General features: G+C 38.3%; 2 protein-coding genes across 7 annotated transcripts; one reads left to right on the forward strand and one right to left on the reverse strand.

Moving 5' to 3' along the window:
• Positions 1 to 277: 277 nt before the first annotated feature.
• LOC107873000 (nitrate regulatory gene2 protein) lies at positions 278 to 10,740 on the forward strand. Of its 2 annotated transcripts, XM_016719690.2 has the most exons (5): positions 278 to 779; positions 943 to 2,961; positions 4,474 to 4,688; positions 5,425 to 5,648; positions 9,419 to 10,740. In XM_016719690.2, the coding sequence occupies exons 2-5, from the start codon at positions 951 to 953 to the stop codon at positions 10,212 to 10,214; spliced, it is 3,246 nt and encodes a 1,081-aa protein (XP_016575176.1). In that variant the 5' UTR covers positions 278 to 779; positions 943 to 950; the 3' UTR covers positions 10,215 to 10,740. The 2 variants fall into 2 exon arrangements, with proteins under 2 accessions (XP_016575176.1, XP_047269504.1); XM_047413548.1 differs by having other exon boundaries at positions 278 to 2,961.
• LOC124899265 lies at positions 10,718 to 27,814 on the reverse strand. 5 transcript variants are annotated; one of them, XR_007056489.1, is made up of 4 exons: positions 26,136 to 27,796; positions 25,153 to 25,221; positions 16,150 to 16,215; positions 10,718 to 11,255 (listed from the first exon to the last, which is right to left on the reverse strand). XR_007056489.1 is itself a non-coding variant. In XM_047413549.1 (3 exons), the coding sequence occupies exons 2-3, from the start codon at positions 25,180 to 25,182 to the stop codon at positions 20,385 to 20,387; spliced, it is 765 nt and encodes a 254-aa protein (XP_047269505.1). In that variant the 5' UTR covers positions 25,183 to 25,221; positions 26,136 to 27,814; the 3' UTR covers positions 16,229 to 20,384. The 5 variants fall into 5 exon arrangements, 1 of the variants encoding a protein (XP_047269505.1); XR_007056488.1 differs by lacking the exon at positions 10,718 to 11,255 and adding an exon at positions 12,269 to 12,686; XR_007056486.1 differs by lacking the exon at positions 16,150 to 16,215 and having other exon boundaries at positions 26,136 to 27,791.

Consider the following 27,814-nt stretch of genomic DNA (forward strand, 5'->3'; position numbering starts at 1 on the left):
AATTTTTTTTATGACCATAGCCTACAAAATTAAAAAAACAAATTCAAATTTATATTCAAATACTATATCAATTTCAATTTCAGCTCCATTTTTAATTTTAAAAAATTATTATTTTAATAATCAAATTTACCCTTAATCATGTCAAAATGTAAACGTACCAAAACAAAAAATAGAAAGAATAAAAAGTTATTATTATTAGTATTTTTTTTAAAAAAGGAAGTGAAAAAGGGACTTACCTTTTTACAAATACAACACTAAGCAACAAATGTTAATAATGGCATTGTTCACTGTCCACGACCTTTCTTCTTCAAAACCTCTGACACTCTCCCCCTTTTTCACTTCCCTTCTTCAACCCTTTGGGCCCATCATAAACCCCTTTTCCTTTTTTTTTTTTTTTTTTTTTGTTTAAGACAAATCTAAATTTGCATTTTAGACCGGGAAAACAAAAATCACGCATAACAAAGCAATGAAGTAGAATTAGTACAAGAATTTCAAACATGAATAACACTTCTTTTTTTTTCTTCTCTATATCTTTGTTTACTGAAACTTCTGACAAAATTCACAAATCTCCATAAACATCACTCATCTCAATACATAATGTTTCTTGAATTGGGCATGTAAAAACAAATAATTTTCGAGCTTACTGATTATTATTATTATTATTAGAGTAAAAACAAACAATTTTGTCTACAAACTTCCATAGATCAGAGATTCGATTGATTTTGTTGCCCCCGCAAATTCGTATGGGCGGTCAAGATTCAACCCCCTCAATTTCAAAGGTCAGATTTTTATCCCCTCCTAAACCCCTCCTACCTTTCTTTTACTACTACTTTTTACTTTTTACTAGTACTAATACTTGCCAAATTTAAAGTCATTGTTTTCCCTTTTCACTTGGGATTTGGGATTTTTTGCATTCTTTTCACAATGCAATTTTGCAAACAGGTAAAGAGATGACCGGAGGCGGTGGAAAAGTTACAGTTATTAAAGGGGCTATATGGCTTGAGGACTGTTTGGTTATTCTTGATTTTGTTTTTGTTGTTGTTGTTGAGATGGGTTGTAATGAGTCTAAATCGGTGGATACAGAACTTGTAATTCGTTGTAAAGAGAGGAAAGAACTGATAAAGGCTGCTGCTAATTACCGTTATGCACTTGCTGCTGCTCATGTTTCCTATTTTCATTCACTTAAGGATGTTGGCGAAGCACTTAGGAAGTTTGTTGATGAAGAGCTTATTGTTGGTTCTTCATCTTCTTCCCTTTCTACGCCTTCTTCTCCTTCTTTAGTATTGCCTGGTGAAAGGAAAATTGCTGGTGGAACTCATCATAAGCATAAGTCTTCTGGATCTTCCATATCTGTTTCGTCTTCTAGTTCTATTTCGCGTTTCCATGATGAAGATGAACCTGTCCACGGCCACCTGCATTTGTCATCAGATTCATCTGAAGAGGATGATCAGGAGCATCTACATATGCCCCAAAAGGGTCATAGGAATGTACATAAACATGATGAGCCTTCGACTTCAAGGGGTCGTGGGAATGCTCATCAAGATTACGAGGGTGGAAGAGGTCATGGCAATGTACATGAAGACTATGAAGGTAGAAGGGGTCATGGGAATGCAAATCAACATTACGAGGGGATTCATATGGTTGAAGGTGGTGAACAATCAATTTCACCATATCCACAACCAGGTTGGTGGCCGGGGCCGAGGCCTGGGGGATTGCCATATGGGATGATGATGAATAATGAAGCTCCGCCACCACAAGGATTTTGGGATCCATTTTATGGAATGAATCCACAATTTCAAGCTCCTTGGACAGGAGGACAACAATATGGTGGAAATCCAAACACGTATGCTTACTACATGAAGAAATCTTCACCAGTGATGAAAACAGTATTTCATGAAGCAGATCCAGTGCCTACTGGGTATTCCAATTTGCATTGGAGCTACCCAAATGAAAATGGTGGGTATGGCTACCCAAATGGAAGTGGTGGGTATGGCTACCCAATGGCTCCTCCATTTGGTGAACGGGGCAATCAGAGTAATCAAGGTAAGAAACCAAGTCCACCTAAGGAGCCACCGCCGCCTCCGGCACCCAAGGCCTCTGCGTGGGACTATTTTAATCCGTTTGATGCTTTAGATAGTGGTTATATGGGCTACTTTCCGCATAAACAGAACAGTTCTGCATCAGTTAGTAGTAGTCCTAATTCAACTGAAGTGAGGGAGAGGGAGGGCATTCCTGATTTGGAAGAAGAAACCGAGACTGAGATGTATAAGGAGTACCATAAAGGAAAGAAATTGAGTGATGAGCCAAAGACAAAGCGCGCGGAAGCAAATTCATCCAGAAGTAGTGACAGTGGCAGAAAATCTATGCCATCAGTGCCTCATGGCATTGATTTAAGGGGTGTAGCAGGACACAGTAGTATGGGCAGTTCAAAACCAGATTCGTCATTACATAATTTGGATGGCTCATCAAGTTCAAAGGGAGTAAAATCTGAGGGTAGTGGTGGCAGGATGAAACCGATATCAACAATGTACGATTCAGGTTCTCACTATTCGACTGCAGAACCATCACATAGTAGTGGTGGCAGTACAAAGCCAATATCAACAATGTACGATTCAGGTTCTCACCTTTCGAGTGCAGAACCATCACATAGTAGTGGCGGCACAGGTTCAATTGACATTACTGAGGAAAAAAGCAATTTTGAAACTCTCGTTTCAGGAAGCCCAGAAGATGTGCATATGAAGAAGAAAGGGGTGACCTTTGAGGTGGATGAAATGTCAAAGAATGAGATTGAATCACCCAGGTCAAGTAGCTTGACCACATCACATGCTCAGGGCACCAGGGATCTACATGAGGTTGTTGCTGAAATTCGAGATGAATTTGAGATTGCTTCTAGTTATGGAAGGGAGGTTGCTTTGATGCTTGAGGTTGGAAAGCTGCCTTACCAGCCTAGCTTTGTTAAAGGTATGGTTTTGCCAATGTTCCTTAATCTCTTGAGTCAGTTGATGCTGGGTTTCCTTTACGTTTTTACTTTATGTCTGTATAACTTTTTCCCATTTCACTATGTTCGTAAGCTATTTCTGTTTTGCTGAGTGTAATTTGGTTCTGCTCAGTTTGATTTCTTTTCATGCCATATATTCGTAAATCTATTCAAATCAGACTAACTTGAAAACCTTTTCCATGGAATGATCGTGCAAATAGTTGCAGCAGTGGTGTCATTTTATATAGTTATTGTTCAATAAATTTGATACGATACAAACTTGGTATGCATCAAAAACACCCAAAAACAGTCCACAAATTCTAGACAAAACCGAGAGCTCAATAAACACACTTCTCGGCCAACAATATCAACAAAGAAGAACAAGATAATGAGGTGTTTTAGCACCAAATCAGCCAACCACAAACTAACCACAAACTAAGTTTAACAACACAAGATGAAGAACAACAATGTGATGAGAATAACAAGAACACAACTTCACTAGGAAAGAAGAACAAACGGATACAAGTCACAACACTAACAAGATTACAATAAGATAAAAGGATAGGTAGATAGACAATTGAAGATGTAATCTTAAGAACCCAAGAATTTGGTGGACTCTTGGACCCTTAACACCACACACAACAAAAACCTATTTCTTACGTGACACAAGATCGGATTCCACCTCTCAAGCATTGACGTTTCCAAGCAAAATGCAAACACAAGTGATTCCGCACTTGTATAAGCCCTAGTTTCGGGTTGGTGGTCTTCTCTCCTTAGAAAGGAAATGTTTCAAGTGTTATACACTCACAAATATCATCTAAAACTAATGAATGGAAACCCTAATATGTCCCTTATATAGTACATTACAATTAGAAGCTAAAAATGACCAAAAGGCCCTTAAGTGAGATCCAACATGCACTCCCGTAAGTCCATATCCGTGATTATTCTTGTATCCAAATCTGCACAGGTAGTTTGTACTGAGCATACTATATTGCTCATTATTTATGTGATGGGAAAATATTAGATCTCCAATGTAATTCGTCAAAATGTGGTACTAAATTCTAGAATTAATTATTGAAGCATGAGACTCTGTTTACTTAATGCTAATGTTGTTGGGAAATAGATAAAAATTTGACGCATTGCTTACATTCAAATTTCCGTTCATGTTGTCATTTGTCTTTCTTGTGCTTGTTCTCTGTCTCAATGTAAATTATGCATTCCCAGTGGATGTATGTGTTGCCTAGCTATTAGTAGTTTGTTAAATTATAATGTGAAAAGCATAAATGGCTATGGCCTGTGAATGGAAATTGTTCCAATGAGCATATCTAATGGCATAAGTGCACCCAGTTCAAGAATCTTCTGTGATCAGTACACTTATTTACCTTTATCGGGATTTGCTTGTTATCTTGGCTATCTTGGTAAATTCCCTGGGAGAAATGTGATGACATCCTTTTTGCTTGTCTAATTTTTACTATAACATCTATTTTTCTGCTCAGAGCTCCTATCCAGGATTCTATACCTGATTGTTCCATCCATGTCGGTTTCCCACACGGCGACAGTGCAGACAGTAAAGCTGGCTGCCAAAACAAGAAAGTTGGCGAAATCCTATTTCGGAGATGTTGGCCAAGACAATTCTGTGAAGCCTTGTAACCTGTCATCTACGCTGGACGAGCTATACGAATGGGAGAAGAAACTATATAAGGAAGTTAAGGTAATGAAAGGACCACTACTAAGATCTTTGTCTCGATTCTTAGTTTTTATAAAAAGGTTTATTCGTCTATATAATTTTTTGTCAAAATGTTCTCTAGAAGAGAAGAAAAAAACATGGTATTGCTCGTGTGCCATGTGAATTGATAATTATCCTTAAGTTAAAGCCGTTTTGTCTGATATGGTATTTGGTCTCTAGGGGGCAGGTCTTTTGATTTTCATCATCATCAAGAATTTTCATGTTATTCATAGTCTTCATTAATGATTTTAAGAACTTGTGCCCTTGTTAGAATTATAGAGGATAATGTGAAAGATTGATGGCATAAATTGGAATGGCAATGTGCAACTTTATTATATCCCACAATGATGTCAAGATCTCAAAGTGCTCAAGTCAGAGATGAATTAAAGAAGTCTTGAGTTCTTTCTGGTTAGCTCACTGAAGTTAGGAATTTGGATGACCTTATACTGACAAAAACTAGAACACTGCCTTCCATTAAAAGGTAAAAAGACTTTGGGGTGGGGGGTGGGGATACTAGTCTGTTCTATTTCCCCCTCCCCCCCCTCGTTTTCTTCTTAAGGATACTGCAAGCGTGAATGATCTCCAAGTGGTTTAGCTGACACATTCAGATGATTCATCCATTACTAATATTTTTCATTTACTTTCCCAAATTTGAAATTATTATCACAGTTATATTGTGGTTCTGGACTTTGTATTCATTGGGGTGGTTAGTCTGATGTAGGATGAAGAAAAACTGCGGATCATATATGAAAAGCAGTGCAGAAGGCTGAGGAGTTTGGATGAGCAAGGTGCTGAGTCTAGCAAGATAGATGCTACTCAGGCATCTATCAGAAAATTGCTGACAAAACTTAATGTCTGCATAAAAGCAATCGGTGCAATTTCCAGCAGAATTCACAAGTTAAGAGATGAAGAGTTGCAACCCCAAGTTGGAGAATTAATCCACGGGTATGTGCCTTCTCAAATTGGATCCGGGTCTTCCTTTAGTAGCAACTTTCCTTTTCTTCCTCTCTCAGTTGCCTTCAGGTTACTTGAAGTGACGTGTATCACTTTGTCCCCTTTTATATCTCTAAGCAACAATTGTATGTTTTCCTCTAGAGTTTAACTAACATCCACTTATTGTGTGAAGAATTTTTACACTATGAGATCAATTTACTCGATGTAATGGATAACCTTGGGTGACCTAAGAGTAATTCTTTACACTGATATATATAAGTTAAACTCTTTACAAAATACCTCTTCTCCCTCTACTTTTTACATCCCTGAGGCATATATTATATTTATAGATGATCGAGTGTCCGGTGTCCCTCATAGAGAACCATTTTAAGTTTTTTTTTAATTGTTTGGCATACTACTTGTTGAGGTGAGTCTAGAATTCCTAGAACAGGGGTGCACCTCTAGAAAAATAAGGAAAAATGGATCTAATGTGAATTGATCCCTAGTTCTCAAGGTAAATAACTCAACACTCAACCAAGTGCACTACTTATCCTTCTCGTAGCATGGGTGCTCAAATAAAATATTATATTAATTTTAAAAAATATATACCAAAAAATAACCAGTTTTACGAAGAGCACTGGTTCACGTGCCCCATTTTTCCCTTTACGCCACTCAGTCTACTTGTGCGCGAGTGGTTTTTTCCCTTTTTTAATAAAATTATTCAACAACGCCTCAGCCCAAATAAGTTGGGGTTGACTATTTATCTATTTAAGCTCATCATACTAAATAAAATAGAAGTGAAAAATAACTTAAATATTGTAAATTATAGTAGTAATAATTTCGATATTTTGCACTGGCTTATATATCTATGATAAGGTCAAAATACTCCTAGAAAAGCAATAGATCCAAAATGAATGTACTAACAAGACTAAAACCTATTCCTAGCTAGTAGATGTCACCTATATGGATCTTTTTCTTCCATTATGCCCCATCTTTAGCCAAGTCTGAATTGATTCCAAGTAATGGTAGTTCTTTTGAGACAACTTTCCAAGTAATTTTAGGTTTACCTCGTCCCTTTTAACACTTTCACTCACAATCGTTTTATCTAGATACTTGTGCATTGGTAGGTCGACGGAGGACATGACCAAACCATCTACAATGGCCTCTCATTTATCTTCAATCAGTGCTAGGCAAATGTGGTTCTTATCTAATCTTTGTTTGGCTGCACGTCTATCTTGGACTTCGCATCTCTATAATTGTGTTGGTGAAGTTATTTCAATTTGTTAGGCACCCTTATATCATATAACACCTGGGTTGCATTTTTCCATTTCAACCGTTTGTTTTTTGCACACCTTGACTAAATTCAGGAGATACCTACCATGTCCCATCAACAACAAATATTAGGTAACTTTGTCCACCAAGGCTACAACAGATGGAAGAGTCACCTAGTGTTTTTCTGATCTCTGCTGAGATTCGAAAATGAGACCTCAGGTTCGAAACCTACTTCATTGACCACTAGGCCACACCTTTGGGTGCTCAACCATTTGGTTGTAATTCAATGAACAATATCATCTATTATTGCATTCTCTTGAAATGGATTTTAGATATCTAAATTGTTTGCGTTTTGACACTAGAATCCCATTTAGTCTCACCTCAATTCATTCTTCTCATGCCGATTAAACTTTAGTCAGTAATGAATCTACTACATTGTGTCCATTGAGTGCTCAAGCAGCCATTGTTGTTTACTCAAACACTATATTTTATATTGGAAATTAGTAGCAATATGAGAAAAATAATGATTGAGCACCCAATCTTAGAAAGTAATCCTGTATTAAAGGTAGTTGAGCACTAACGACTCAAATCTTTGATCCACCACCGGTTGTAGTGCGTGTATTCAGTTTGTCTCTACTTATCCTAAAACCCTTTTCGTTAAGTGATTTTCCATAGTTCAACCTTTTGGTTGACACCCTCGTTAATTTCGTTAATTAACACAATATGTCAGCAAATAGCATATACCATGGGACCTCATCTTGTATTGTGTTGGTTGACTCATCATAACTAAGGTACAAATAGGGGCTCAACGTGACCCTGATTTACACCCATTGTTACATCAAGTTCCTGTGTATCTCCTATTACTATTCTCATGCTTGTTACGACCTCCTTTATATGTGTCCATTGTGGCATTTATATTTTTAGTATATTCTTTTCCTTCATTCCCAAAGGACCTCTTTGATGCCACTCTATCTTATGCTTTTTCTAGGTCAATGGACACCACGTGTAGATGTTCCTTTACTGTGCAATAAATTTTCATCTATCTTCATAGCAAGAGTATAATTTCCGTTGCACCCAAGGGTGCAGCCTATTGGTGAATGACGTGGGTTGAGAACCATGAGGATTTAGGTTTAAATCCCAACATATATCACCAAGTAATTTCTTCCCCATATGTTTTAGTCTTGGTGGACAGAGTTACCTGATGCTGGTGGGAACTGACAGGTATCATGTGGAATTAGTCAAGATGCATGCAAGCTGGCTCGAGCACCACAATTATTTTTAAAAAATAATATAAAGTCTATTGTAGGTCTGCCGGGCAGGACAAAGCAAGGAGGGAATATCGACATGGCCGTAGGAGGGTAGGGAGGTCCTTTTGTTAATATCTTCCTGTGTCTAGAAATGATGGTGCAGTCCTGTACTAAGTTGAATAAGCGTATGGTGGTCATGTATTGACTAGTTAACATTTCACTTTCATAAGAGATTGGAAATGCTTAGTGGTCTGTAGTGTTTAGCTTTTGAAGCTGCATTACAAATTTTGGACTCTCCTCTTCAGCAAGTTGAGAAGGTTTACAATATTTTTGGGTGTTATTGTACTTGGAGATGTTAAATGTCCTCTCGGGATATTTATTCGACAATAGTATTGAATTTTATCAAAAGAATTGACTGCATCTCCTTCTTGTGTGAATTTATTCTTAGGTGTGGGTAGCTTTAGTGTATAGCTGTGCATAATTCTTTTCTTCTCTTTTTTGGTAGGTGTAATTATCCAGCTGTTAAGAAACTACTAACTCTTAAATGGTTTCATACCTTGTGTAAACTTACGTTTGCTGTCAAGATATAGGAGTGTTTTTATCTGAAGGTTGGAAGTGGTTTTTCTGAGTAAACTGGATTTGTGTGTTCCGTTGGAAAAAGTAGCTAGAAAAGAAGATTAAGTATTGCAAGCTTGCTTGTTCTGCTAAGTTTGTCTTGCAGGAGTTTGACTCGCTATTAGTAGTGACTACGATCAGTAATTGCTGAGTGAATTCTTATTTCCTTTGTGTTATTTTTGTTTCTTTTGTTCTTTATTCACCTTCTTAAGCCAGCTTCTCTGTTAGTATTTAATTGTATTCCTGCATTCAAGTAATAGTATGAACTTTTGCTTTATCATGATTGTAATGCGTCATGAACTTACGTTGATAGTTTATTTTGTATTTCTCCACTCAAGATGGTATGTAAATGTTTAATTTGTCATGCATTACAAAGTATCATAAACTCAGCATTGTAATGCATTTTTTTTTTTCCATTCTCCCTTCAATAAATAATACTATGAACTTCTACTTTTCATGCACTGTAATGCCACATGAACTGAGCATTTCTTCCTAACATCAATTTTGGTGAAACTTTTACCCTCATGCATTTGTAATGCAGCATGAAATAACCGAGTCACATAATTCTCCCTATTGGAACCTGATTCACATGCTGCTGGTGCGCCTTTTTAGACCTGATCTGATAATCTTCTGTATGAAAATAAGCAGGCTGGTAAGAATGTGGAGGTCAATGCTCAAGTGTCATCAGAAGCAGTTTCAAGCAGTGATGGAGAGTAAAACAAGGGCACTCAGAGCAAATACTGGATTTCAAAGAGATTCGAGCTTGAGAGCTACTCTTGAACTTGAGGTGCAGCTTTTGTCATGGTGTAACCACTTCAATGATTGGATTTGCAGTCAGAAGTCCTATGTAGAATCCTTAAATGGCTGGCTTCTACGATGCCTTAAATATGAGCCAGAAGAAACTCCTGGTGGACCTGTCCCTTTTTCCCCTGGTCATCTTGGAGCTCCTCCAGTTTTTGTAATTTGCAATGATTGGAGTCAGGCAGTGGAGGCAATCTCTGAAACTCGGGTAGCAATTGCAATGAATGAATTTGCTTCAAATTTGAGGCAGCTATGGGAACGACAAGATGAGGAGCAGAGACAGAGGATCAAAGCAGAATACATCTCAAAGGACTACAAGAAACGGCTAGCCATGCTTCAGCAAAAGAGAGGGAGCTTGGAGCACGAGCAAGATGCGAGGTCTGACGGAAGTCACATAATTGTCTCATCTGAAAAAGGGATTTCGCCATTGGATGATCTAAAGGTGGACTTGGATTCGTTCAAAAAGAAATTAGTTGAGGAGAGAGCAAAGCACAAAGATGCCATTAAATTAGTGCATGATGCAGCTTCAAGTAGTTTACAAGGGGGCTTACTTCCAATTTTCCAGGCTTTGGAGAACTTCACTTCAGAAGCTCTGAGAGCGCATGAACAAGTTAGGTTACAGAGTGTTAGAGATAGTTCGTAGTTTCTCAATTGAATCCTAACCTTGTTTTCCTATTTGGGAAAAAGATGGTTTAAAAGAGTTGCGCCATATCAAATGGATCAGTCGCCGTGTCATATGGATATTACCAAGGTAGGTAGTAGCCAAACCTTGAAAGAGAGGTAAGAGTAGGGGATTTCATATTTTTGACATACACTGGTTAGACATGTGGATCGTTGCACGTGGAGGATTGCTATTTGATGACGAGGTGGCTAGAAGAAGTGCAGCTTTTCAGAGGGTAACTTTAGCATATTTAACAGTTGGTCATATAGTTTCAGACTCGCCCTTTGACGTTAATAGTAGGTTCTTGTACAGTTATTCATTTATTTGTTTATTGGGTCGTATGGGTGGATGATCATATTCTTAGGGAGTTAATGTTGCACTTGTGGTTTATCAAGGTTGGGGAAGGGGTGCACCATGGAAGTTGGAGATTTTTAAAATCTTGTGCCATATGGTAGATGATGAATGAAAATTTTGGCAATGATGCAGAAAATAAACTAGTTCCGCCTTCCATCTTTTTTCTTTTTTGGTAATAAACTGTGAATGTATTATCAGAACCCAACAAATTATACAAACTAAGAGCATCTGGTGTCATTGCCCTCTTCTAGGAAGATTGCAATTGCGCATCCAGACCTCAAGAATTAAACACAAATCTCACTGTTTCTATACAGCTTAAATGCAAAATTTTTGAAGTAAACTGTGACATTTCCTAGCTTTCTTTGAATTGGTAGTCATCTGTACTCTCTCCTTCAACTCCTTTTGAATTTTGTGTAATATAAACTCCCTATTTACATTTATTTGCTTGAAAAGTTTCCAGTTCCTTGCCTGTCAAGTGTAATATGTTAGAGCTCCACAAATTGCAGCCGCTATCTCCTTCTTGAGTCTACTTTCGACCCTTTATCCATTGTAGACTTTGCCTGGCAGCTTGCTTTGGAAATGCAATCCCAGCCTAAGACGCCAGGGTATTCCTCATCTCAGACACCCATTGACACTCAACAAAAAGATGCTCGACAGTTTCAGGTACATCTGCATAACAGAGGCAGCAGTCTCATTTTCTACATACGGAAAAGGTATGAATATACCCGAATTTTGATAAATGGTAAAGATATATTCCTCGTTATACTTTAGGTACATATATACCCTCGCCGTTAATGAAAAGGTACAAATATACCCTTATCACTAACGAAAAGACACGTATCGATTTTCTATTTGCTAACTTTTTTTAAAATTAAATTCAGCTAAATTCATCACAAATCCAACCCAAAATAAAATCAAACCCGATCCAACTTAAAACCACACTCGACCCGGTCACTTGAACATTCAAACGCGTCTCTTGTACGCGTAAAACCACATCCGACCCGACAACCAGACCTCAAAAAATCATGATATCCATCACATATGATGCAAAATAAGCAATTAACCGTGTTAAGTTATTGATAGAAACATCTGCAACCTGTCACCAAATAAGAGATTACAATTTAAAGTGGACAAATCAAGTCACGATTAAAATTGCTATACACCTGTCACTTTAAGTTCTTTACTTTTATAAACCAATTCTTATACTTGAACTGAGCCAAACACTTAAAAGTTTTCAACTGATCTATTCTATTTTTTACAAAGACTACAATTTATAGCTTAAACTTGTTTCATGGAATATGACTGAGATCAACCACTGCACAGACAATTGCACCACCAGAACAACCAGCTTTGTGTAATGTCTGGGGGTTGTATATAATTTTGGTTGATGATTTGGGGAATAAGAGTAAAGTGAAAGGCACCTGTGTAGTAGAAGCAGCCACGTCACTAGTGGGGCTGCCCAAGAGAATAAAACAAATAGTTGGGATTTGAAGATCATTTCGTGATCCAATGGTGCAGATCAAAAATTCTAGAAGATTCATCTCCAATTCACTAAATATCCCAATTGGAGTTAGATCATTATCGGTATAAACCATTCTCAGAAACTCACCTTACCTTTCCCGATCCTCACTCTAATTTCTCTTACAGGAACTTAGTTGAAGGTTCAAGTACCATCAATGGCGGAATAGATGAATGCGTAGTTACAATTTCGTTGTATTCTTTCAGTTGAAATTGTAAAATTCACAATAGTTGACTATCAATAATATTCCCCAATTCGTTACAATCGATTCGTATTTTTGGACATTACAAATTGGTATCAGAGCCACGTCCTAGCCCTATAAATGCCAATGGCAGAAACACGATCAAAAACGTTGGAGGAGAACATCAGAAAGCTGGAATCTCAATTCACGGCCCATGTATCAGCAGCAAATCAGACGGCGGAAGCTACAGATGCCAAAATTGATGACCTTGGTAGGAAATTGGATGTTATGATGGAGAGGTTAATTCCAGCGAGAGACGAAATTTTGAGAGCACCGCCTGGAGTAGCTCAAGCTAGTGGTTCAGTTGGACGGCATGGGAACATGGAACATCATGAAGTACCTGGAGTAAGACAACACCAAACGCACAATTTTAATCACAAAGTTGAATTTCCCTATTTCGAAGATGGTGATCCACAAGCATGGTTGCACAAGTGTGAGGTATTTTCACTACCATCGAGTCGAGATGCCGAAAGAAAAATTGGAAATGGCGGTGTTACATCTTAGTGGAAGAGCAGAAGCTTGGTATTTCTCTTATCAATTGAGTCGAGGAACTGTTAGATGGCCGGAGTTTGTAGACGAAATTTGTAAACGATTTGCGGATGCAGCTAATAGTGCATTAAATTTGCTGGGAGAGTTCAAGAAGATAGAGCAACGGACCACTGTCAATGAATATCTGGAGAGGTTTGAGGATTTGAAGGCTTGGGTATTGATAAGAAATCCTACCATACCAGAGGAGTTTTTCCTGGGATTCTTCATTGAAGGACTAAAGGAAGATACTAAACATACCGTGAAAATGCTTAACCTTTTTTCCTTTAGTCAAGCTGTAGATAAGGCTCGACCCCAGGAAAAAGTTCTAGAAGCAGCTAGCAAGAGAAATAAAATCCAGTGGAACAAGCCTAATAATCTATCCCTCACATATCCCAGTAAACAAATCAATAATGCATAAAAGGAAGGACAATCTGGCACAATATCTACTAGCAACAAGTTAATAGAGGCGAGAAGAACACAAGGCTTGTGTTACAAGTGTGGGGATAAGTATTATTACGGGAATCAATGCAAACATAAACAGTTAAATGCTTTAACAACTACTGAAGAACAAGAAGGGACAGTTGAGGAACCTGTAATAGAAGAAGTATAGGAAGTAGGGGAATTCAATGGAGAACTGGAAGTGGATGAGGCCATTAGCCTACATGCATTATCAGGGGTGGAAGTTCCAAACACTATACGACTTCAAGGGGAAGTGGGCAAGAAAAACTTGATGATATTGTTAGATTTAGGGAGTACATACAGTTTCTTAGACATAGCAGTAGGTAAAGAGATGGGATGTACCATACGACATGCTAATCCAATGAGAGTGACAGTTGAGGATGGAGGTATCCTTATGAGTTATCACTCTTGTCCTATGTTCAAATAGAAAATTCAAGGAATAGAGTTTGACGACTCAATCAGATTGGCAAAATTGGGAGCTTGTGACATGATTTTAGGGGGTGATTGGATAAAAAATCACAATCCGGTGCTGTTAGACTTCATAGCTTATGAAGCTTAAGTCTCATACAAAGGAAAAATGGTGAGGTTGAGGGGTATTTACCATGATGCTACATTGCAAAGTATGTTAGCTGGAACTTTGAAACAACTAATGAAGAAGGGAGAATTTATTTGGGGTCATTTTTTCACCATTACACCAGTAGAAGGAAAAGAACAGGAGAGCTTACCCGGGATTTTTAGTTCAACAATGGAAGAATACACTGATGTTTTTATGGAACCAACCACTCTATGTCACGCCTCAAAATGATAATGACGGACAGGAACCCTACACACTTACTCTACAAGCACGTTACGACATACGCGAGGTTATAAGATAATAACGGGCAAGATATTCGATAAGTGTTGCATATATAAACAAGGAAGTTATATTAACAAGACTATACAATACAATACTGCACGATGTCCATGAAGCCTCTAGCCAATTTACCACGCTATACTACAAGTGACTAGTTGGCATAGGGCCCGTTATGCCCAACTAGGGACCTGTACATGTAATTAAATACTATGCATAGACTAGCTCCAGAGAGAGTTGGAGTTCACCAAAATATCAACTGATAACGGTAATAGAACCTAAAGTGGACGTTTGCTATTCTGAGGATCTGAGCCTGCATTAGTAAAACATGGTGGGACCGTAATGTCAGTACATAAACAATATGTACTGGTATGAAATTAGACAGAATAACATCTAGTCAAGTACAGAAGCTCATATGAGTCAAATGATAAAATAACAAGTGTATGAGCCAAAAAGTAACACATATATGATAAGTACTGATAACTTATGTACCGACCTTATTAGCATCTTATACAATGTTTTTTTTAAAAAAAACATTCACTATAATTTAGGGCCTATGCTCTTATCCTACAAGTCGCATACATGATCATAAGATGGCCTTCCGAAGGCGATCTGAGGCAAGTATAAAGCATATGTTGCTCTCACACTCATTGCTATGATATCATACGTGTAACTGTAATCGCAGTTTATATCCAGGTACGCCCCACCTAGGGGCTCACTATGAGGGTCTGCCCGCAGACCATATATGCCATATGTTGGCTCGAGTCAGGGGAAACCAATACATGACGTTCCAACCGACTTCCAATACAAATGATGCCACAAAGACGGGTACCCCCAATGATTGGGCTTGCTATAGTGGTCTGGTCTTGATCCTTTGCACAGAATAACGTCGAGCGATATGCCAAGCCAAACCTATGTACCCTCCCGTTGTTAATGTTTATCAAATAATGCCTTTAAGGCCTATGACATGTGAGTTACGATAATGATCGTTTGGCTAGCAGATACAAGTGCAACTATGCTATCACCGTTTACCTTTTTACTCTTAACGTGTGATATATATACATATACTGAAGCCTAAGGGGTTCAGGTAGGGAAAATTATGATAGTATGAAAGTATCATAGAAACTTAACATAAAGAGGAAAAGATAGATACTTATAAACTTGAAGTCCTTTAGGGCTGCCACAAAATTCTTTAACTTATGATTCAAAGAACATGAATACTTTTTCCTCCACATATAATCCCTTCTTGATACCCTAAATTAATTTGCTCGTTGATAGAGAAGAAAGGGAGGAAGAACGGAAGAAGTGGAGAAGGAAATAAATATAGTAGTTAAAGAAACAAGGCAGCACCACCTGTTTCCTTGTTTTCCTGGTAGTGTTTCCAGGACGGATTGACAAAGTAAGTCCCTAATTTATTTTCTTTATCCTTCTCTTTAATCTAATTATGAAAATAATTAAAGGTGGCACCCACATGACCCTAATATTACCAAATACATAAAAGAAAATATAAAAAAGATACTTATATTATTCTTTATAAACTTAATGTTATACCCTTCTAACAATATTAACTTAGATTCAAAATTTTTTGAGGTGTTACAATCTCCCCCACTTAGGATCATTCGTCCTCGAATGATGCTTATAGCTTGTTATCCATTCCACCATGGTCCAACACCTTCATTATAACATTTAACCACGTTCGGTCTTACTTTGTCAATGATAGTCAAAAATTTGACTAACCCTCTAATTTCTAAAAAATTTCGCTAGAGTTTCCTTTGTAAATAGGACTATCGGGTACCTGTCAGCTAGCCAGAACACATCCAAATACGCTTCACAGAGCGTCACCACACATATAATACTCAACAAATAACATAAGAGGCTCCACTTGGCCTTAAATCCAAAAATAGTACACAAGGCTCCCCCCTGGCCTTACACACAATTAAAAGTCATAACCAACCATGTAACTTACCTTATACCCTGCATGTGCATGCTATTTCCATGTAAATATCAAGGCTTTTAGGCACAAATCATGTACCTAAACATATCAAATAAGAATCAGATATCAACATAACAAATATAGTAGAAACTAATGATCATATAAAGGGACAAGTAATTCAAGAACCTTCTGATAATTTTTGAAATAAATAAGGGTATTTAGTTTTCATATCCACTTTTTGTTCCCACGTGGCTTCTTCTACGTCCTGGTTCCTCCACAACACCTTTACTGAAGCTATGTCTCTAGATCTTAACTTCCTGACCTGTCGATCTAGTATGGCCACGGGGAATTCCTTGAATGATAAGTCTTCAGCAAGTTCAATACCCAACGCGAGACGACTCTCCTAACCATTTACTTAGCATAGACACATGAAAGAAAGGGTGCACTGCAGCTAACTCTAGAGGTAATTCTAGCTCATAAGCTACCTGCCAATTTTGCGAATAACTCTATAGGGCCTAATATACCTGGGACTCAATTTACCCTTTTTACCGAATCGCATAACGCCCTTCATCGGCGACACCTTTAGGAACACAAAATCATCAACATAAAACTCTAAATCTCTACGTCGCACATCCGTATATGATTTTTGCCTACTTTGGGCAGCCTTCAACCGCTCTCGTATCAGTTTAGCCTTTTCAACAGCTTGATGGACTAAATTCGAACCTAATACCTGTGTCTCGCCTACTTCAAACCAACCAATAGGTGATCTACATCGTCTTCTATATAGAGCTTCAAAGGGAGCCATGCCAATACTGGAGTGATAACTGTTATTATAAGCAAATTCTATTAAAGGCAAATGATCGTCCCAATTACCTTTAAAGTCTAGCATACATGCTCTCAACATATCTTCGAGCGTCTGAATGGTGCGCTCAGCTTGGCCGTCTATTTGAGGATGAAATACCGTACTTAGGTTCACCTGCGTACCCAAGCTCTTATAGAATGATTTCCAAAATTGAGCTTTAAATGAGGAACCTCTATCTGAAATAATAGATATCGGGGTCCCATGTAGGCGGATAATATCTTTTACATATAACTTAGCATAATCTTCAGCCGTGCTGGTAGACTTAACAGGAAGGAAATAGGCAGATTTCGTCAGTCGATCAACTATTACCCAAATAGAGTCATGTTTCCGGTAAGACAAAGGTAAGCCTACAACAAAATCCATATAAATAGCATCCCACTTCCACAAGGAATACTAAAGGTTTGAGCTAGGCCACCGGGTCTTTGATGTTCCGCTTTCACCTGCTGACAGTTGGAGCACTGTGCCACATATTTTGCTATATCTTTTTTCATATCGTTCCACCAGTAGATCGCTTTAAGATCATGATACATTTTTGTAGATCCAGGATGGATTGAATAGCGAGAGCAATGTGCCTCAGCCATAATCTGTTGATGCAAACTTCTACATCAGGCACACATAATCTACCTCGACACCTCAAGGTGCCATCACCTACTAGTTTAAATGCCGTGATTTGATATTGTTGAATCATCTCTCTGTATTGGAGCAATAAGGGGTCATCATACTGTCTCTATTTAACCAGTGTCACAAGTGACGACTCGGCTGTATTGAGTACCACAATGCCACCATCTTCAGAATCCAAAAGGCGAACGCTGAGATTAGCCAATTTGTAAACATCTTTTGCTACTTCCCACTGAAAAGGTAGCAGATGTGCTAGAATACCTATGGATAGTCGACTATGAGCATCAGCCACAATGTTACCTTTACCTGGATGATAGAGAATATTAACGTCATAATCCTTCAATAACTCTAACCACCTTCTTTTCCTCAAGTTCCACTATTTCTGTTTGAATAGATATTGAAGACTCTTATGATATGAAAAGATATCAACATGCACTCCATATAAATAATGACGCCAAATTTTAAGTGCAAATACCACTGCTGCAAGCTCTAAGTCATGAGTAGGGTAATTTTGTTCATGTTTCTTTAGTTGTCGAGAAGCATACGCTATAACTCTTCCATGCTGCATTAGAATGCAACCCAAACCAATACCTGAAGCATCACAATACACCACATATCCTTCTGTGCCCTCTGGTAAGGCCAACACTGGCGCCGTGGTTAATCTATGTTTCAGCTCTTGGAAACTTCTTTCACAAGTATTTGACCACTGGTATTTAACCGTTTTCTGCGTCAATTTGGTCAATGGGGCAGAAATAGAGGAAAATCCCTCCACAAATCTCCTATAATAACTTGCTAGCCCCAAGAAACTACGCACCTCCGTAGGAGTGGTTGGTTGAGGCTAATTCTTCACAGCTTCTATCTTCTGAAAATCTACTCTGATGCCTTCTCCAGATACTACATGACCAAGAAAGGCTATCGAGGTCAACCAAAACTCACACTTAGAGAACTTAACATACAACTGGTGCTCTCTCAGCATCTGCAATACTGACCTCAAATGATCTGCATGCTCAACTTCATTATGTGAATATATTAAAATATCATCTATAAATACAATCACATACATATCAAGAAAAGGTTTGAAAATCCTGTTCATCATGTCCATGAAGGCTGCCGGAGCATTCGTTAGTCCAAATGACATGACAAGAAACTCAAATACCCATATCTTATTCGAAAGGCTATTTTGGGAATATCTGCTTCACGAATTCTTAACTGGTGATAACCGGACCTCAAATCGATCTTTGAAAAGCTTTTAGATCCCTGTAATTGATCGAATAAATCATCTATTCGGGGAAGAGGGTATTTATTCTTTATTGTTACTTTGTTCAGCTGCCTGTAATCTATACACATTCGCAATGTGCCATCTTTGTTACGTAAAAAAAAGTATTGTCGTACCCCAAGGTGATATACTGGGCTGAATGAAACCTTTATTAAGTAAATCCTTTAACTGTTCTTTTAGCTCTTTCAATTTTACAGGAGCTATTCTATAAGGTGAAATTGATATCGGCTGCGTATCGGGATCCACATCAATACCAAAATCGATTTCCCTAACAGGAGGTAATCCAGGAAGCTCATCAGGAAACACATCTGAGTACTCGTTCACCACTGGTACCGATTCTAGAGTCGGTGCCTACTTCTCAGCCTCAACGTCTTTTACTTGGACTAGGTGGTACAAACACCCCTTTGCAATAAGTTTTTGTGCCTTAAGAAAGGAAATAAACTTCCCTCTAGGCACCATAAAGTCACCCCTCTACTCTAAGACTGGCTCTCCTGGGAAACAAAAATGAGCTATCTTGGATCGACAATCAACTATGGCGTAACAAGAGGATAACCAATCCATTCCCATAATAATGTCGAAATCAACCATTTTAAGTTCAATCAAATTAGCCAATGTAGCACGACCACATATTATCACCACACAATCATAATATACTCGTCTAGCTATAACAGAATCTCCTACTGGAGTTGATACTGCAAATGGTTCGTGTAACAACTCTAGCTCAATTTTGAACTTCTTAGTAATGAATGGAGTAACATATGACAAGGTAGAACCTGGGTCTATTAACGCATATACATCATATGAAAAGACAGTTAAGGTATCTGTGACCACATCTGGAGATGCCTCTGAATCCTATCGACCAGCTAGTGCATACATATAGTTTGGGCCTGCGCCCGAACCAGGCCCTCTATCCCTACCTGATCCTCTGCCTGCTGATGCCTGAGGACCTCGAGAAGAAGAAGACACTGATGAAGATGAAGCTGATGCAGACCTTGTAGGCTGTGATTGATCACTTCTACCTTTACCTCTGAGATGTGGACAATTACTTACCATATGAGCCTCTATACCACACCAGTAACATGCACTGGAACCACGCCGACACTCTTCTCCATGTGGTCGTCCACACTGCCTGCATGTAGAACAAGGTGGTAACCCTCGACTAACACCCCTCTGAGGTCGTAAGTCTGGTGCTCTAGAAGTCTGAATTTGCTCATACCTGTGCCTCAAGAATTGAGTTGGAGTATTAGATGTGGAGCGCACAACTGACTGGATCTGCCTAAGTGGCCTTCTACTAGTGGAAGCTCCACTGCTTCCCTGATACTGGTTAGCCGTCCTAACTCTCTTACTCTACCCTCTCTCGCTATCTCTTTCACGATTTCGCTGATCTTCCTCTATCTGCTGAGCACGTGCCATGATCCTTGCTATATCCAAATCCCTATTCATAATAGCAACAGAAAAAAGGTCCTTTAAGGGACTCGTAAGGCCATTCATAAAGCGATGAATCTGTTTTGCTTATGTGTTAACCACCTCTGGAGCATATTTGGACAACTGAGTAAACTGCAAATAATACTCCTTAACACTAAGATTACCCTGCTTTAAAGAAAGAAATTCATCTATTTTTGCCTCTCTGAGCTCTAATGGCATGAAGTGGTCCATAAAAACTTCTGCAAATTCTGTCCAGACCGCTGGAGGAGCTTCCTGACCTCTCAAATCAACCCATATCTCATACCAGTCAACAATAATATCTTTCAGTCGATGGGCGTCCAATTCAACTGCATCTGTATTCGGGACCCACATCACCTTACAAATTCTATGAGTCTCATCAATGAAATATTGAGGGTCCTCTGTAAGCTTGGAACCTGTGAATTCTGGTGGATTCATACGGAGAAAATCTTTGATCCTAGATTTGGCTATCCCTTCCTGAGTAGCAACGGGTATGTCCACATTCTGTCTTTGGGCCTGAGCAGCAACCAACTGTGTAAGCAACTGTATCGCTCCCTTTATATCTGGGTCTGAGGCACCTGATGGGGGGATAGGAGCTACCGTTGGTACCTCTAGAGGTATAAAAAACCCTATAGGTCTTTTTCTTTCGGGCATTTGAGAACCTGAAAACATAGAACCCAACGAACTTTCTTGAGTCCTATTCAGATCCACCAATACGGGAGATGGCCCGATAATGGCTGCCTCCTGAGTAGTGCTAGTAGCAGCCTGCTGGGCTGCTTTATCCTTTTCTGCAGCAGACATGGTCTGTATCACAAATAAGCAGAATAGGGGTCAGAAGTAACTTTCTACAACTTAACTCTATTGCACGATCTAGATTATATATAAAGGTCAAATTCCTAAATGCCCACGTAATCCCTTAATTATCAAAGTGGAGCACAAGACATCGATAAGTAAGGTCCTACTAGACACGGCTTCATAGACTTCTGAGGACACTTGAACCTAGGCGCTCTGATACCAAGTTTGTCACGCCCCAAAATGATAATGACGGACAGGAACCCTATACACTTACTCTACAAGCACATTACGACGTACGTGAGGTTATAAGATAATAAAGGGCAAGATATTCGATAAGTGTTGTATATATAAATGAGAAAGTTATATTAACAAGACTATATAATACACTACTACACGATGTCCATGAAGCCTCTAGCTAATTTACCACGCTATACTACAAATGACTAGTTGGCATAGGGCCCATCATGCCCAACTAGGGATCTGTACATGTAATTAAATACTGTGCATAGACTAGCTCCAGAGAGAGTTGGAGCTCACCAAAATATCAGCTGATAACGGCAATAGATACTAAGGTGGACGTCTATAATTTTGAGGACCTGAGCCTACATTAGTAAAACATGGTGGGCCCATAACGTCAGTACATAAATAACATGTACTGGTATGAAAGTAGACAGAATAACAGCTGGTCAAGTACAGAAGCTCATATGAGTCAAATGATAAAATAACAAGTGTATGAGCCAACAAGTAACACATATATGATATGGACTGATAACTTATGTACCGACCTTATTAGCATCTTATACAATGTTTTGAAAAAAAACATTCACTATAATTTAGGGCCTACACTTTGCCTAGGTGATGCTCTTATCCTACAAGTCGCATACATGATCACAAGATGGCCTTCCGAAGGTGATCTGAGGCAAGTATAAAGCATATGTTGCTCTCATACTTATTGCTATGATATCATACGAGTAACTGTAATCGCAGTCTATATCCAGGTACGCCCCACCCAGGGGCTTACTATGAGGGTCTGCCCGTAGGCCATATATGTCATATGTTGGCTCGAGTCAGGGGAAACCAATAAATGACGTTCCAACTGACTTCCAATAAAAATGATGCCACAAAGGTGGGTACGCCCAATGATTGGGCTCTCTATAGTGGTTTGATCTCGATCCTTTGCACAGAATAACGTCGAGCGATATACCAAGCCAAACCTATATACCCTTCCGTTATTAATGTTTATCAAATAATGCCTTGAAGGCCTATGACATGTGAGTTACGATAATGATCATTTGGCTAGTAGATACAAATGCAACTATACTGTCACCGTTTACCTTTTTAATCCTAACGTGTGATATATATACATATACTGAGGCCTAAGGGGTTCAGGTAGGGAAACTTATGATAGTATGAAAGTATCATAGAAGCTTAACATAAAGAGAAAAAGGTAGATACTTATAAAATTGATGGTAGAACGAAGGAATGATATGTAAGGCAATATAAAGATTCTTCTCTCTTTTCGAGAGTTATATTAACATCAACAGGGAGAAACATGTGACGTAGGGTGGTGCCTTAGCGGTGGGGGAGGGTTTAACTTTACATACCTTAGTGCTTAACTAGGTAGGATAGTATTTCGGGTCCCCAAATGACACTACCCACGGGAGTATAGCTTTTGTATTTCCAACCACTAAGTTCCGCTATCAAAAGGCAACTTAATAACTGCAAGTATAACATATGCGTCCTTTACTAATTCGTAGGAACATTTAACAATTTAATTCCATATTCATCAATTATACCTGAATTCAATTGAATTTCTTAACGATAATCCGAAAGGAATTCTTCCATTTCCAATTTATACAATTCACGATAAATCCACACAATTGATAGGAAACCCTAAAACCCCTTCTTTCACCAAAATCTTCTCTTTTTTTTTTTTTTTCCTTTTTCTTCTCATGAACCCATTTCAAATACTAGTGCCAAAAATTCAAATCAAATATTCCCAAATACTAATATATAATTATATTCAAAATAAACAGTAGAGAATTTACCTCTTGGAACTCAAATTCCAACTATAGACTATATGAACTAGTTCTTGAAGTCCTTTGGGGCTGTCACAAAATTCTTTAACTTATGATTCAAAGAACATAAATACTTTTTCCTCCACGTATAATCCCTTCTTGATACCCTAAATTAATTTGCTCGTTCATAGAGAAGAAAGAGAGGAAGAACAGAAGAAATGGAGAAGGAAAGAAATATAGTAGTTAAAGAAACAAGGCAACACCGCTTGTTTCCTTGTTTTCCTAGAAATGTTTCCAGTGACGGATTGACAAAGTAAGTCCCTAATTCATTTTCTTTTTCCTTCTCTTTAATCTAATTATGAAAATAATTAAAGGTGGCCCCCACATGCCCCTAATATTACCAAATACATAAAAGAAAATATAAAAAAGGGCCATTCATTAATATAAATAACTATACTTATATTATTCTTCATAAACTTAATGTTATACCCTTCTAACAATATTAACTTAGATTCAAAATTTTTTGAGGTGTTACACTTTGCCATCTCGAAGACAACATGATCACTTTATTCCCCTACAACCTGAAAGTATTCCTGTAAGTATAAGACCTTACAGATATAACTATTTTCAAAAAAATGAAATTAAAAGTTAGATCAAAAGAGATGTTGAAGCATGGCATTATCCAGCCCAGCCACTCCCTCTTTTCCTCCCCAGTGTTATTAGTTAAGAAGAAAGATGGAACCTGGAGATTTTGTATGGACTACAGGGAACTAAATAAAATGACTGTGAAGGATAAATTTTCCATTCCCTTGGTTGATGAACTATTAGATTAACTACATGGGGCAGTGGTGTTTTCAAAAATAGATTTGCAGGCTGGCTATCATCAGATTAGAATGAATGAGCCAGACATTCATAAGACAACTTTTAGAACACACTTGGGACATTATGAATTCAAGGTCATGCCCTTTGGACTGACCAATGCCCTTACCTTCCAAAGTCTCATGAACCATGTGTTCAAAGACTATTTGAGGCAGTTTGTTTTGGTATTCTTTGATGATATTCTTATGTATAGTACTATTCAAGAGCATGTGGTTCATCTTTAACAAGTACTGGATGTCCTAAGGAAAGAACAACTATATGCAAAGAAATCAAAATATTCTTTTAGTCAAGACAAGATAGAATACTTGGGACACATTATCACTGGAAAAGGTGTTAAAACTGATCCGACCAAGATAGAAGCTATGGTGAATTGGCCAATGCCAAAAACACTCAAGTCATTGATGGGCTTCTTAGGGCTCATGGGCTATTATAGGAGATTCATCAAAAAATATGGATGGATTAGCAAGCCTTTAACTACCTTATTGAAGAAGAATACTTTTAGTTGGGGTTCAGAATCCACTATTGTATTTCAAAAATTGAAAGATGCTATGAATACAACCCCTGTATTGAGCCTAGCTGATTTTACTAAATCTTTCATTGTGGAAACTGATGCATGTACTAAAGGGATAGGGGCAGTTTTGATGCAGGATGGCAGACCTATAACATATTTTAGCAAAACTATAGCTCCTAAGAACTGGGGGCTTTCTACATATGAAAAAGAGTACTTGGCAGTACTATCTGCTGTTGATAGGTGGAGACACTATCTGATGGTAGGGCATTTCATCATTAGAACTGACCATCACAGCCTCAAATATTTGCTTGAGTAGAAAATTACTACTGCCTTACAATAAAAAGGACTAACTAAGTTGCTCGGCCTAGATTATGAGGTTCAATATAAGAAAGGAACAGAAAATAGGGTGGCTGATACATTATCTAGGAGGTTGGAGAATGAAGCCAGTGTAACAGCTATGACCAGCTTAGAACCTACTTGGATGCAGAAGGTGATTCTTTGCTATGAGCATGACGTCAAGGCCTTACAATTAATTACTGAGTTGATCACCAACCCCACTAATATGGGAAGATATACACTCCATCAAAGAGTAATCAGATATGATCAGAAGATATTCCTTGGAAAAGGAACTGACCTGAGAAGCAAGGTATGCCAAGCACTTCATCTTTCTCCAATGGGGGGGTCACTCTGGTCAGCAGGCCACCTACAAAAGAATAAAGATGATATTTTATTGGCCTAATATGAAGAAAGACATATTTTAGTGGGTGAGTGAATGTGATGTCTGCCAGAGAATTAAATCAGAAAATGTGCACTACCTAGGTCTTCTATAACCACTACCCATCCCTGAGAAGCCATGACATGATATTGGGATGGATTTCATTGAAGGGTTGCCCGATTCTCATCACAAGAATTCTATTTTGGTAGTGGTGGACAGATTGACTAAATATGGTCATTTTATTGCCCTAAAATACCTTACACAGCACAGACTATAGCTGAAGTGTTTCTAAGGGAAATTTATAGGTTACATGGCCTTCCAAAGTCCATTGTGACTGATCGAGACTCTGTCTTACTAGTTTATTTTGGAGACAGTTGTTTAAATCCTTGGGAACTACACTCAATCTGGCCTCAGCTTATCATCCCCAATCGGACGGGCAGATTAAACGGCTCAACAAATGCTTGGAGACTTACTTGAGAGCTATGGTATTTAATAATCCTAAGGAGTGGAGTAAATGGTTGTATCTCACTGAATTTTGGTATAATACCAACTACCACCAGTCACTCAAGTCCACACCATTTGAAGCCCTCTATGGTATCAAACCATCTCAGGTTCCCTTGGGTTCACTAGGCTACTCAACCCAGACACCAGCTGGAGCATGTATTGTCCACACGCAACAAATATTACAATATTTGTGGGATAATCTACTGTTGTCCCAGTCAAGAATAAAGTTTTATGCGGATCACAATAGGTCAAAAAAGACTCTACAGGTGGGTGACAAGGTCTATTTAAAACTGCAACCGTATCGTCAATCCTCAGTGAAAGTGAGGCACAATCTCAAGTTATGTGCAAAATATTATAGGCCCTACGAAGTACTGGAAAAGATAGGGTCAGTGGCTTACCATTTGCATCTTTCACCATGGCCTCAAGTGCACCCAGTCTTCCACGTGTCCCAGCTTAAACGTTGGGTAGGTACAGACATCACCTTGCAGTAGCAACCACCAGTTTGTGACAGTACTAGTCGGGTTATGGTGGAACCCCTCGCAGTAATTCGTCGATGAATGATGCATGCAAACAATACTGCAGCAGTGCAAGTGTTAGTGCATTGGGCTAATCTTAGTGCTGAGGAAGCAACATGGGAAGATTGGAGTTACATTCATAGCCAATTTCCGTAGTTTGTTTCATAGAGTTAACCTTGAGGACAAGGTCGATTTGAAGGAGGAGGGATTGTAATGTCTGGGGGTTGTATATAATTTTGGTTGATGATTTGGGGAATAAGAGTAAAGTGAAAGACACTTGTGTAGTAGAAGCAACCACGTCACTGGTGGGGCTGCCCAAGAGAATAAAACAAAGGGTTGGGATTAGAAGATCATTTCGTGATCCAATGGTGCAGATCAAAAATTCTAGAAGATTCATCTCCAATTCACTAAATATCCCAATTGGAGTTGGAAGTGCCAGTTAGATCATTATCGGTATAAACCATTCTAAAAAATTCTCTCTTTATTTTCTTCTTCTTCTTCTTCACCTTACCTCTCCCGATCCTCACTCTAATTTTTCTTACATGAACTCAGTTGAAGGTTCAAGTACCATCAATGATGGAATAGATGAATGTGTAGTTACAATTTCGTTGTATTCTTTCAGTTGAAATTGAAAAATTCACAACAGTTGACTATCAATAATATTCCCCAATTCGTTACAATCAATTCGTATTTTTGGACATTACACTTTGAAGGCACAACTTTAGTGCTTCCACAGCTTCTATGCACTTCAGCATAGAGGCTAATTATGTAGCTTTGAAGGCAAAACTTTAGTGCTTCCACAACTTCCATGCACTGAAGCATAAAGGTTGATTTTTTGGGGTTGATTGAATATACAGATCATCTACTACTGAAAATGGTTGAAGCAGGGGATAGTTCTTTAACTTCCCCTGAAAACTGGGGCATCCTAGAATTTAATTAAGACGTGTACAAGAGACGCGTTTGAATGTTCAAGTGATCGGGTTGGGTGTGGTTTTAATTTGGGTCGGGTCTGATTTTAATTTGGATTGGATTTGGGATTTATTTTAACTGAATTTCATTTTAAAAAGTTAGCGAATAGAAAATCGACATGTGTCCCTCTGTTATTGATAAAGGTATATTTGTACCTTTTCATTAACGACGAGAGTATATATATACCTAAAGTATAACGAAGGATATGTTTGTACCATTTGTCAAAGTTGAAGATATATTCGTACCTTTTTTGTTCTACATATATGTTCAACTTTTTCATTCTCTCTTTAGTAAGCAATCTGTTTTTGTATGCTAGCCACATGATTACTCTTTGCTTTGGAAGCATGACCGAACTCCACAGTAAATCTGCTTCCCTTAATATAGGAAGGGCACCTAATAATTCAATGTAACTACAAAACACTAAGTAATTGCCTCCTTTAGTCAACTTATAAGTCCCTCTATTGTACCAGTTTGCCAGCTCAACCTTTAAAGTATTTAATTTTCTCCAATACCAACTACAGTTCTGAGGTGGCATATGACTCCAAATATCCCTACTAGTCTTCATATATAATTTATGGACCTATTTTACCCCT

The sequence above is a fragment of the Capsicum annuum genome, chromosome 6 (assembly GCF_002878395.1).
Source record: "Capsicum annuum cultivar UCD-10X-F1 chromosome 6, UCD10Xv1.1, whole genome shotgun sequence".
NCBI lineage: Eukaryota > Viridiplantae > Streptophyta > Magnoliopsida > Solanales > Solanaceae > Capsicum > Capsicum annuum.